General features: G+C 44.4%; 1 protein-coding gene across 1 annotated transcript in view; it reads left to right on the top strand.

Moving 5' to 3' along the window:
• plxnd1 (plexin D1) overlaps positions 1–12,896 on the top strand; it is a 62,025-nt gene extending 49,129 nt beyond the window's left edge. The window contains exons 25-36 of the mRNA XM_084553288.1: positions 632–830; positions 920–1,066; positions 1,199–1,355; positions 1,707–1,810; positions 3,630–3,693; positions 4,941–4,975; positions 5,608–5,712; positions 5,896–6,059; positions 6,156–6,303; positions 10,483–10,623; positions 10,747–10,821; positions 11,883–12,896. Of these exons, the coding sequence (XP_084409414.1) occupies positions 632–830; positions 920–1,066; positions 1,199–1,355; positions 1,707–1,810; positions 3,630–3,693; positions 4,941–4,975; positions 5,608–5,712; positions 5,896–6,059; positions 6,156–6,303; positions 10,483–10,623; positions 10,747–10,821; positions 11,883–11,999 (1,456 nt within the window). The 3' untranslated portion in view covers positions 12,000–12,896. The remainder of the gene's footprint in view (positions 1–631; positions 831–919; positions 1,067–1,198; positions 1,356–1,706; positions 1,811–3,629; positions 3,694–4,940; positions 4,976–5,607; positions 5,713–5,895; positions 6,060–6,155; positions 6,304–10,482; positions 10,624–10,746; positions 10,822–11,882) is intronic.
• The last annotated feature ends 441 nt before the right edge of the window (positions 12,897–13,337 follow it).

The following is a 13,337-nucleotide window of genomic DNA, read 5'->3' as shown; positions in this document are numbered from 1 at the left end:
GGGTTGAACATTTTGGGGACGGATCAAGTCTGTTCTGTGAATCTCTGTTCTCTGATCTGAGAGGGGTTTTCCTTTGCCTTTGTATTTTGGAAAAAACCTGAGAACGTTCACAGACATTAACACAATAGTTGTTATTGGACAGCTCTATATTTTCCTTGGGGCTGCGCGTAAACCGGTGCATACACCACAAAAATAAATGCTCAGAATTGTGGTTCACCAGCTTGGTGAATACTCAGCCATCTATCAGTGTAGCTGCTGTGGTCCTGATGTCCGAAAACTAACTAGTCATTGTGTATCGGAAGAGAAATGCCAGAAGCGAGACCGCATCCCTGTCCCACCACAGCGTCAGCACTTACTGACTGATGTAGCCTCCTTCAGCTGGATTAAAGGGGCTTTGTTAGGGAAATCCCCTGCACCTCTGGATTTACTGACTCAGACACACCCTGCATTAGATCAGGCTTTTATTTGGCTCTGCTGTCACAGGTGCTGTGGGAAGGACTAAACGCTGTTGTTGTTTCTGTAGCGTGGCTATTTTTAGACGTCCACTGACCACACACTGACAGGGCATGTTTGCAGGAGCGTGTTTTTGCTCATCTGTCTCCTCTGCTAATGTGTTTTCTCACCCTCTCAGATGCAGCCTGGCGTCCCTGCTCACCATCGCCCTCCATGGTAAACTCGAGTACTACACCAGCATCATGAAAGACCTGCTGGTGGACTTGATCGACGCTTCGGCTTCCAAGAACCCCAAACTGATGCTGCGCCGCACCGAGTCCGTCGTGGAGAAAATGCTGACCAACTGGATGTCTATCTGCATGTACAGCTACCTCAAGGTGACGAGGGACTCAGTAAAAAAAAGTAACGCCTGAGAATAAATGCCACAGTTCTGATTTTTAACTCCACCTTTGTGACCCCTCTGCAGGAAACAGTGGGTGAGCCCTTCTTCCTGCTGCTGTGTGCGATCAAGCAGCAGATCAACAAGGGCTCCATAGATGCCATCACAGGGAAGGCCCGCTACACCCTCAATGAGGAGTGGCTGCTCCGAGAGAATATTGAGGCCAAGCCACAGGTAAGTTACACTCACTCAGTCTCGCTCTCTCAGAAATTAAGGTCAAACTTTCAATCAAGTTGACGGTAATTTTGTGAGACTCAGAACTTAAACATTCTCGCAGAGTATTTCATACTTTGTTTGCTTTTGCAGAACATCAACGTGTCCTTCCAGGGCTGCGGCATGGACTCGCTGTCTGTCAGGGTCATGAATACTGACACAATCTGCCAGGTTAAGGAAAAAATCATAGAAGCCTTTTATAAGAACCTGCCATTCTCCCAGTGGCCCCGAGCGGAGGATGTAGACCTGGGTAAGAGCACATTTTCTCTGATTATTTTCATCCTCTCCCCTCCCCAACCCTCCAAGATATAGTAATCTCCTTTGCAAAAGGTCAATTCCTCTCATGAAGCTCAACTAACCTGAGGCTGCAATATAATAAATGACAGAATGCATCGAGGAGAGTGTACAGTCATAATCACAAAGAGTTATTGCTTTCAAAAGCTGTGGAGCCTGCAGAGCTGATTTGATTAATGGCCCGGGAATATTTCCACAGGTCGTGACACAGAGAGTTAGAGCCCGGCTGGCGTATGTCTCGCATATTCTTTTCCTAATTTAGGAGGAAATTGTCTAACGCCTTTCTCTCTCCTTTTCTTTCTTCCAGAGTGGTTTGACTCTGGCAGCAACAGTAAGCTTCTTCAGGACCTGGACAACTCCTCAGTGATGGAGGATGGTCGAAAGAAGCTCAACACAGTCTTCCATTACCAGGTGTGTGTGTGTGTATTTGTGTGATCTGTACATCTCTGCTCTTGTAACGGTAACAGCGGGACTGTTAAAGGGGAGACCTCCATCTAAGTGGTGTCCTGGCTGTCCATGGGAGGGAGGACGCTCTGTTTCTGTGTAGATGTCTGCAGTTTTGTTGGCGCTGCTGCTCTGTGTTTCTCATTGCACGGATCATTTACCGCAGTGTAGCTGTAACAGACTGTATTTATTTTTTTTTTAACAGCCAAATACAAAACAATGGTATTTTCAAATGAGGTACTTGCTAATTAACGGTATGTGAATTTCAGAACGGTTTAGGGGCTGGTTGGTCTAGATATATCTTTGCAGTGTGGCACTTTTTTTCCACTTGAGAAGACAAATGTGTTTACAGCTCTTCTGAAAGCTCGCACTGGAAGGTCATTCAGAGAAGCCAGCTGACGCAAAGAGGGTGAGACGCTCCGATCGTTAAAATAGAGGGACATGTCTAATCCTTGCCCTAAGTGGGTATAAGTGATGGCATGTTGGCCAGTGAAAGGAATGATCAGACACCTCCAGTTTTAACATGGGAAATGGTTTTCAAAGTTGTTTCCAACTTGAAAAATAGTTCAGATGAAGTTGCCTGCATACACAACTTGAAGACTCTCAAAGACCATGTTTTTAGAAAGAATTTTTGCCATTACAGAAAGAAAAATATTAACTATTAACTACTTTCGTCCTCATCTATCATCCCAGGATCTATGAAAATGTTCCTCATTTCCAAGTTTTAACTTCTAGACACAGGGTGCCAACCTCTGCCAAGTCCATTCTCACTTCATGTGCCGTGGATGTATCAACTTTCCATTCACACATTAGATTTTACCATAATTGGCTCTCAGCGATTTGCGATGTCTTAAAGTATCCACAGGGAGACTTTCCCCCTCCAGATAAAGCTAAACTCGGCACATGCGTAAATCATTCAACACTAAAGGTCAACACGTCCAAACATCCAACTGAAGTAACAATAAGCAAACACATTTTTGAGTGGAGGGGGGGCTTAAATGATTTATGTTGTTGTCATTAGCGACAGACGTTTTAAATTTATTTTCTGATTTGGTGCCGAACCTTGACTGGACTTGGCTGAGCACTTCCCTTGCGTGCCACCGTTATGATCGGAAACTTATTTGTGCAGAAGGGAGTAAATTGTTAACAAAAACTGTAATATAATTACAGAGGCATCAATATGCTGCCAGTGTAGCAAATTTGAATTTAATGAGTGTTGAAAAAAGTTGTGATCATAGAAACTTTGTTCTGATTTCACTTTCCATCCATGCTAAAATTGGCTCAACTGTGTTATAAAAAAAAAAAAAAGGAGAAGTAAAATGTGCTGGTCCAACTGTCTTTGTGTTTGCTTAGGTCTGCGTTCATTTGTGCCTGAGTAAACAGATGAGTGACTCTCGACCTTTGACCTGTTACCTGTACTTGTTAAGTGCTCTGTTTAGTTTTCGCTGAGCCGCTGGGACAGAGCTGTGAAAGCAGCGAGCTGCAGCGTGTACTAACAGTCTGGGTTCACTGGCAAGGCTGTTCAATCCATTTCACTGCGGGTTGACTTTAATGAGCCCAGCCAGGCTCCCGCAAACTTGCCACCACTCTGTATGCACGCAACCCAACACACACGAGCACAGACAAACACAAGCACCTCTCAGCACCGCACCACCCTTGAGGGCATGCTTAATGATGCTGTTCTGGTGCACCCCAGCTCACCCCTGACCTCATGCCCTCTGTCTCCTGTTGTCTCTCCCCCCACCCTCTCTCCCCACTCTTTCTTCTTTTTCTCCCCCCTTCGCAGATCCCAGAGGGGGCATCGCTGGCCATGAGCATGGAAGACAAGAAAGAGAACACCATCGGGAGAGGTACGTCACCTACAAACACACCCGCTCCTCGCCGCTTTGTCACCCACACTTGGATAAATACGCACACCCACTCAATCACAGGACACATCACATGCTTAACTAGTCACGAGAACATGATACGCACATATAAACACTCCTGAAACCACATACCCACCCGTCCCCAAAAGACACAGCAGTCATCTAAACCCACTCGCACCTAATAAATCAAAACACTAAAAGTGAAGCTACCGCTTCATTCAGAGCTCTTTCTTCTCATTATTCTATTAGGAAGTGTCAGCTTGTGGGAACAATGTGGCTCAAGTTGGCCTATTGTCCAGCCTCAGCTCAGAACAAAAAGAAACCAGTGCCTGTTGACAGATGAGTTTACATTCAGCCTTTAATGGGCTTGTCCGTTCCTTGTCTGGGGTATACCTTATGTAATCAGTACCAGACCAGAGCTCAGTTCTGCGCTGGCTCTGTCCATCAAAGCCTCTCCTCTCATTCATTCTGAGCCAAAAATAGGCTTATGTGGACCAAACCTGGCTCCCACTTCAAAGCATCAAGGGGTGTTATGAGCCTGTAGTGCTCCCTGGCTAATATGAAACACTGTCCTGCCTGCCTGTGATCAGTGTTGAGGGTCTGGACCGAGGCCCACTGGGCTGGAGCATCTCTGGCAGACCAGGCTATAATGAGAAGGCACTCACTATGTTTGTGTGTCTACAACAAATGCCTGCCATTGCTTTTTCCATTGTGTGTGTACAATTATTTACTGTGTTTGTCTTGGTGCCTGTATTCCCGCTTGTGTTTGAACATGTATCCACATTGTAGTCATAACTGGTCGTGCATGCGTATGACTGTGTTTGTGTTTAGATCTATATATAAACCACGAGGGTTTAATGCGTTTTCCCAGCGTTGGCCGAGCATTACCATCTCATTACACCGGCTCCAGAACCAATCACAGACTCCGTGTGTCTGTCTCGCCTAATCTCTCTCTTTTCTCTTTCCTTTCACTCGTAATCTTCCTCTTTCATTCCCTCAGACAGCTCCCCTCCCCTACCGGCCCACAGTCCACCTTAATCACTTTCTCCTCTTGCATGCACTCTATCTCCCTTGCTCTCCTGTCAATCTTCTCTCTTTCTTGCTCCTATCTGTCACACTCCTCTGTGCTCCCTCCTCCTCTCTCCTCTTATTCTCTCAGGTCTCCACCTTGCTGATTGCACATTGTTTCATGCTATATGTCTTTTTTTTGTGTGTCTCCTTCTCTTTAGTCAAAGACCTGGATACCGAGAAGTATGTACACTTGGTGAGTAGCTCCTCATAGGTAATCAGAGTATTTCTATAGGAGATGTCTGAGTTTATTTCCAGAGCTCTTCCTGCGTGTGCCGGTGTTAGTCAGCCCCGAGCAGGCCTGACAACAGAGAGAATGGAGGTGATGGGAGGTGAAAAGGAAAGCTGCTGAGAGGACATGACAGCACTAATGCTGCTTAAGCTCTTTTATAAACGTCAGGCGAGATATGGGCCCTTTGACTTTAGAATAATGAGTTCCTTGGAACACAATTTGCCGGCTGAATAGTTAGTTTTACAGGACAGTCCTGTAGTCCCTTTTTGACACAAGTAGGTGGAAATTTGACTGCTTCCTCCTTTCCCCTATCCCTATTTAGACTTGTATGAGCAAGTCTGATACGTGATCCTGTAAACAGTAACCAAAGAAAATCATGAGAATTTCCTTACTCCCATCGCTTCCCTAATTCGGCTTGTTATTCATTGCTTCAAAATACCCCTATGTGGTTTCTGGATCATGTGTCAAATGCGAAAGCCAGAAAATTCCCCTCTGATAACTCATACAGCAGAGACAATAGTGCTTTCATTTAGCTACTCATGGCAGTGTTCATTCCTTCAAGTTGTGTGAAATAAAGTTGACCTTTGGTTTTCCAGGTCCTACCTCACGATGAGCTAATGGAGAACAAGAAGTCACACAGGCAGAGCCATCGCAAAAAGGTGTTGCCTGAAATCTACTTGACACGCCTGCTGTCTACAAAGGTAACCAGAAACGAGACTTGCTGCTGTCATAACAACAACACTCGAGTTCATCTTCCTGTTTCCTATTCCCATTTTTATGCCCGATAATAACCTCCAAATAGCCGCGTAGAAATCCCTGCATCACATGAAATGAAAGCACCTACATGCACATGTGCGAGACATCTTTTCTCTTTCTCTCCACAGGGAACTCTTCAGAAGTTCTTGGATGACCTCTTTCAGGCCATCCTGAGCATCCCTCCAGACCGCCCCCCTCTGGCTGTCAAATACTTTTTCGACTTCCTGGAAGAGCAGGCCGACAAGCGCGGCATCACAGACCCAGACACCCTGCACATCTGGAAAACCAACAGGTAGCCAGCCAAAAAAAACGATTATAGTCCCCCTTTAATCCGCCTTACCGTGCAGGTGCAGGATTTTTAAAAGCGTGTCTCTCCCTGTCTGTGCAGTTTACCTCTGCGTTTCTGGGTGAACATCCTGAAGAATCCTCAGTTTGTGTTTGACATTGATAAGACAGATCACATGGACGCCTGTCTATCTGTCATCGCCCAGGCCTTCATTGATGCCTGCTCCATTTCTGACCTGCAACTTGGCAAGGTGAGTTTATCTCTCTAGCTCTCTGTTTGCTATCAGTAGCTCCTGTTTCCAAACTACTTGTGGATCCAAATGTCACTGGGCTGCAAACTTCGAACTAACAACATTTGTGGTTAATTATTTGTCACGTACATCATCTCTGTTCAAAATCATATACAAAAATACATAAATGTTGACACACCTTTCTCTTTCATTTCATGCTCTGTCATTGCCTCACGTCATCTCCCAGCTCTGCGCCGTCTGCCTGGTCTGATTTATCAAACTGTACCCATTTATCAGATCTAAGTATCTACTGTATTTATGTAACATACACACACACACACCTCTCGAGTCCCCCTGTGAGTCCTCTTCCCTAAGCTTCCAGCCTGTCAGCTTCATCTACCTCTCCTCATGTTATTTCAGCCCATTCGGCTGATCCAAGGTCATGAGCACCAGGGATCTTTTTTTTTGTGCCATGCGTGCGTGCGTGCGTGCGTGTGTGTGCGTGTTTGTGTGTGTGTGTGTGTGTGCGTATTCATCTCTCTATCTATCTGTCTGTCTATGTGTGTGTGCTTGCATGTCAATGTCCTGACTGCTCGCAAATCCGTCTCATCCTTCAGACACCGTGACCCTGAGCACGCTCTGCTTCCTGTCTCCCTCTGACTGGCTTCCTCCCTGGAGGGAGCCGAGGACTCATCAAATAATGCTCCTCTTTCACAGAGATTTATACACTTCAGCTCATTGCCAAAAAACCTGTGCACTCACAGAAAGTATATACACATGCAAATGCAGGCAGCAGCATACCTATGGATACTGAGACACTTATAATATCTGCAGCGATGAGACATTTCTTTGCAGCTTTCTCATTAACAGGTTTGAGGCCACAATTTCTCCTGTAGGTCAAGGAGAGATCTACATGAAATATTGTAGCTCTATATTTTGAGTGTTTACAGTCGCCTGTCTGTGGTGCGAGTGTGCATGATGGCCCCGGGACGAGGCAGTGAAGGGTACTGGCGCTGAATTAGCAGGAGCCCAGCAGGGGCGAGCAAGGGGTAGGAAGCTAAGCACGGCTCGCCGTTTCCACAGAAACCTTCCTATCTGGCAAGATGCAGGACATGGAGGGCCGCAGGGTCACAGGGGGGTTACCAAGCAGATGGGCGATCAGCAGGAAGTGACCTTGTGGACAGGAAGAGAGAGGGTTCCCTATCAGAAGGAGTGACTGTGGTTACAGCCTCTCAGTCCCTCAGCACATTTTAACGCACACAAACAAATGCTATAGGTGACACAAATAACACATGACACATGGAAATATTAAGGTGCGTTGTAAGCACCTTCGCCGATGCTGAAAGCCGTAGCTGCCTCTCTCTACCTCCCCCCCTCTTTTTTTTCCTCGTCCTACTTTCCCTGTCCCTTCCTCGCTCCTACACACACATACAACAAACAATGACCCACTCACACTCGCTCACAGTGGTAGTCACCACTAAAACCCGACTATGCCCACAACCTTTTAGCCGCACTACGTTTCTTCCTGCTTGACTAAGCACCAGTGTGAGAGCCTGAAATGGCTGCGGAGAGAGTTGTTTAGACTGGAATGTTACTTCTCTGGCTCTGACTGGCTGAGTCTCCTGTTGTGAGGAAAGGAAACCGTTCCCTCCCTCCATTGTCTGACTTTAGGCTGGTTTACATCAAGTCGTTAACAAATAACAGACACATTGACTGAATTTTAAACTCATTAGGATGATGTTAGGCCCCAGCAGAGGAAGAAGTTCTCATTTCATTGTAGGAAAAAGGAGTGCCTCTTTTAATACGTGGGGAGAGAGGTCAGCCTGGAATCGTATGTTCCAATATTTACTGACTGACCCCTTTCTGAGTCTTATACACTGCCTGGCCAAAAAAAAGTCACCGCCAAAAAAAAAAAGGTCATTGGACCGCCTTTAGCTCTGATTACAGCACTCATTCTCTGTGGCATTGTTGCAGTAAGCTTCTGAAATGTCACAAGATTTATTTCCATCCAGTGTTGCATTCATTTTTCACCAAGATCTTGTATTGATGATGGGAGAGTCTGACCACTGCACAAAGCCTTCTCCAGCACATCCCAAAGATTCTCAGTGGGGTTAAGGTCTGGACTCTGTGGTGGCCGATCCATGTGTGAAAATGTTGTCTCATGCTCCCTGAACCACTCTTTCACAATTTGAGCCCGATGAATCCTGGCATTGTCACCTTGGAATATGCCCGTGGCATCAGGGAAGTATATTCGGGTAGTCAGCTGACCTCATTCTTTGGACACATAATGTTGCTGAACCTAGACCTGAGCAACTGCAGCAACCCCAGATCATAGCACTGCCCCCACAGGCTTGTACAGTAGACACTAGGCATGATGGGTGCATCACAGCATCTGCCTCTCTTCTTACCCTGATGCCCCCATCACTCTGGAACAGGGTAAATCTGGACTCATCAGACCACATGACCTTCTTCCATTGCTCCACGGTCCCAATCCCTTGAATTCCCTTCTCATTGTACGTGTGGAAATGTTCTTACTTTCACTATTAAACAAAAAAACAAAAGTGATCACAGTCAATAAGACATAAGACATAAGACATGTTTATTAATCCCACGTATGGGAAATTTCCTTGTCACAGTAGCACGGAATTTGGCAAAAAAATATATATACAGAAAAACAGTGACGACTTTGACAGGGAAAAAACACAAATACAAATTTTTTTAAAAATATATACAAAAAAATAACAATACTCTGAAAAAAATATATAGAGAAAAAAATAGAAATATAAAGACATTCTGTAGATACAGTGTGGTGGTGGAATAAACTTTACAAATAAATAGTTGCTTAAACTTTGAAAAAAAATATGAGTTAGTGGGGTAGTGGTTTGTGCAAAAAAGGCAGTGCAAAAAAGCAGATTAATTTGTGCAAAAGTACAGTTTTTATTGACTCAGGCTGGTGTTGTACAGCCTGATGGCAGCTGGAATGAAGGACCTTTCAGGATTTCTTTCCGACCACATTTCTTCCTCAAAGACGATGGTTCTCCACTATCCTTCCAGTTTTTAATAAAGCGTTGGACAGTTCTTAACCCAGTTTTAGTAGTTTCTACAATCTCCGTAGGTATTTCCTCTGCTTGATGCATGCCAATGATTTGACCCTTCTCAAACAGACATCTTTCCCATGTCTTTTCAACATGGTTGTTTAAGAAATGAGAAGCTACTTATTGCATCAGTTGAGGTTAAATAACTTGATGCCAGCTAAAAGATAATCACCCATGCAGTAATTATCCAATAGGAGGTTCGTACCTATTTGCTTAGTTAAATCCAGGTGGCGACTTTTTTTTTGGCCAGGCAGTATATTATTGTGGTATAAATTAAAGGATGATTTAAAAAAGGAAAATTAAATTAAAGGAAATGAAGTAACTGGTAACTGGTAACTTTTGCTCTCTTGTACAAAAACACAGAACTTAAATAAGCATAAAAAATAAATCTTGAGCCATCTGTACAGCATAAAATAAAAGAATTGAAAAATAAAGAATAAGAGCAGATATATGCAGCGATCCAGGAGTTTGTACAATAAGTATATACAGTTAATACAGATTGTTATTGTTCATGTGAATGGTCTCACACTCTGTGACTGCTCAAAGTTCATCAGAGCGACAGCCGGGGGGGAAGAAACTGTCTTTGTGGCGGGTGGTTTTGGCGTACAGTGCTCTGTAACGCCGGCCTGAGGGGAGGAGTCTAAACAGGCTGTGTCCAGGGTGTGAGGGGTGTGGAGATTTTACCAGCCCGCTTCCTGACCCTGGACCGGATCCCAGTTTAAATTCTTTGTGTAGTTGTGTGCAGTTTAGTCTGCAAAGGTGGATCATGTTTTAACGGTTTTGATCTGTTTTGATGTTTTGATCTTAATCTGCATGATAAATAGAAACTGTAGCTTTAAGGTAAATGAAGTGTAAGCATATAAACTAGAAACTCCAGTACAAGTCCACACAAGAACAACAAAACATTACTTAAATGCAGTCCTAACTGTACTTTATGCAGAGACTTGTTTTGGTATCGGTAAGCACGGACCATGACGTACATGACTGAAAGGTGCCAAATATCTTCGATCTCTGGCAGCGTCACACTGCCAACTGAAAATAGGTGTTGACTTGAGTGTCATGATTGAAATGTGTTGTGTTTTTTTTTATTTATTTTTTCTCTCAGGATTCTCCTACCAACAAGCTGCTGTATGCCAAGGAGATCCCAGAATATAAGAAGAGAGTGCAGTGCTACTACAAGCAGATACAGGAAATGGCACCTCTCAGCGAGCAGGAGATGAATGCCCACCTGGCCGAGGAGTCCCGGGTGAGTAAAGTGTTTAAAATGCCACGGTGTGTTAGAGATCTGGTTCCACAAAAGCCTGTAATTACACGCAAGTCCTGTTTTTGGAATTTAATCTAATCTCGCATTGTGATGTCCCTTCTTTAGAAATACAGAAATGACTTCAACACCAACCTGGCCTTGACAGAAATCTACAAATATGCCAAGAGATACAGAAACCAGGTGAGAGATTTTTTTATTTATGTATTTATTTTTTTTTACATTGCTTCAAAGTCTTTGTGTTATCAGATTTGGATTAGATATGTTTGAATGTTCAGACTGGCCCTTTTTGGCAGCCGCAACGCCTCACTCAAGCCTGCTGTATTAGGTTTCACAGATGGATAACGGAGCGTGACGTATCAGTGTGGAAGATCAGTCATGTTGAGAGATGCAACATATTGTAGACACCCTCATGACCTGTCACACAATGTTCCGGCTAAATATCTGCACCAAATAGCTTTTTCCATTGTGTTAAATGTGTTTAGAAAGAAAACAATCAGACGAGGACTATATTATATAGCTCCAGTCCCTATTCAATGTGTCCAATCATCTCTTTGCAGCCCACAGACACCTTTCACTTTAAGCAAACAGCGTGCTATTTACCTTCTCTTTATCCACCACCCCTATCTGTTTAATGACACTTAGTTGCTGCTTCGTATCTCCTGTTTTGCTTTGAACTAGCCCTCTTCAAGCCCCTGCTGTCCTCCCCCGTGTTTCCTTGCTGCTGTGACTATTCTCTAGAGAGGCTTAGTCAGTAGTGACTCTGCCTTAATGGAGCACCCTCATCATAATACCGCTTAGCTGCTTTCCTCTGTCATGCTACTGTAACTGACGTGGGCCAGAGGCTTAGACTCTGATTCACAGCGCTCTGTGAATGGCCCCTGATTGCCTATTCTCTCGCCCCAGCTCAGTTCGCTCTGCCTGGTAGCACACTGCAGCTAAGAGCCCATAAATCCCACTGACACGGTGACAACTATTGGGCATGAAAAACAGAGCAGATGTGGGTTTTGTAAATATGTGAAGAGCAAAAGCTTTTGTGGTGTGGAGGCATGCATGAAGGCAGGAGAGGAGGCTGAAGCACTTCCACTCGCTCCTCTGCTGCTCTGCCTTTCTCTCGTTCGACTTTCTAAGTCCAGGCAGGTGGCTGATTTCCTCCCTCTCTCTAGACAGAAAGATGCATGAATGCTCGGCAGACACTGAAAGTCATCTTGGTTGTGTTTTTCTTCTCTGTCTGCTCCGGTCAGGTGGTGAACGCTCTGGAGTCTAACCCCACCGCACGTCGCACTCAGCTGCACCACAAGTTCGAGCAAGTCATTGCCCTCGTGGAGGACAACATCTACGAGTGCTGCAGCGAAGCCTGAACCTGCCAGTCTCTCTCTTCTGCTGCCAGCTGCCTTTCTCCCACCCACAATTGCTACTTGGGAATGACGCTCACTAAGGAGTTCTCCTTCATAAGTGTCAAGATTATTCCCACGGACTGTAACATGGGTGAAAATTGTCAGAGCTAAAGACTTAAACCTGCCTCACAAGCGTCACACATTTGCAACGCGTTCCTCCTCTCATCTGGGGACGCCAAGTAATTTTCCCAAATCTTTTACCAACGACAGAGACAGAATTCCAGTCTAGCTCAACTAATCTTTAGAGGGAACGCGTAGGAGCTCAGAGGCTTTTTTCTGGATGTCTTTACTCTTACTGGGACCTACAGTAAGCCCTGGTGGCAATCTTAACGCACTGAACCCTTTTCTCAAGGGAACGAGCCAATGATGCACTGTACTGTAATATAATGTCCATAGCAATATTTATAGATGTGTTATAATGCTTTCAAGTGGCCTGTTCATCAGGATTAGTATGCCCATGATGAACTCCTCATTCTCCTAAAGCCTGCACTGTTCTCAGGTGTGCTTGATGAAGCTGGGCGACGGACTCCCATTGGTGCTTTGAACAATACGTCCCAGTGTGCTTTGCAGGTTGATGACGGGTTGAGGAGGAGTGGAGAGAAGAATATAAATGACTGAAATCTATTAAAATCAAATGTAATGTAGTTCACTGGGAAGAGCTGCATCAGTATAGAAGTGTTGATCAGTGTGCTTGTAAATGAATGAATATCATGTTGAATTCTGACCAGTTTAAAAGAGGGAAATTTACATTGAAAAAAAAAAAAAAAAAAAGCTCAATATAATCAGATGAGAGAGCGTGTTTGTGATGCCAAATGACTTGTCAGAGTTTGTGAAATAAATTACAGTATTTAGGATTTTAAAGTGTCTAATAATGACATTTATTGTACTAAGACTCCGAGTGCATAATTTCTAAATGCATTACAGCAGAAAGTGAATTTTAACAACATTTGTAAACCATTAAGAGCTGGCCTTCCACCCAAAAGCCCACAAACCGGCATCTGGAACTTCTCAGAGAAGCCCCGTAAATGTTCCTAATGAAAAGTCACGTACAGGAAAGGCAGTGGAGACACTTAGCTTTCTTTTTATTGCAGGGCACAAAACAACTTCCACAAATCCAAGCCTTTACACAATGAACAAAAAAAATATGCGCATATCTCCTTAGTAAACCCGCTGACGTTCTGACAGCCATTCAAATACAAAAATATCCATCGCAAGTCCAGTTTCTTGCAGGAGGCACCTTCCCCCCGCAGAGGCTCCTTTCAGGTTCATTTGTTTACACTCATGTCTCAGATGACACCAAGA

The sequence above is a fragment of the Chelon labrosus genome, assembly GCF_963514085.1.
Source record: "Chelon labrosus genome assembly, chromosome: 10".
Lineage (NCBI taxonomy): Eukaryota > Metazoa > Chordata > Actinopteri > Mugiliformes > Mugilidae > Chelon > Chelon labrosus.
This window is presented reverse-complemented; position numbering and strand designations above follow the sequence as displayed.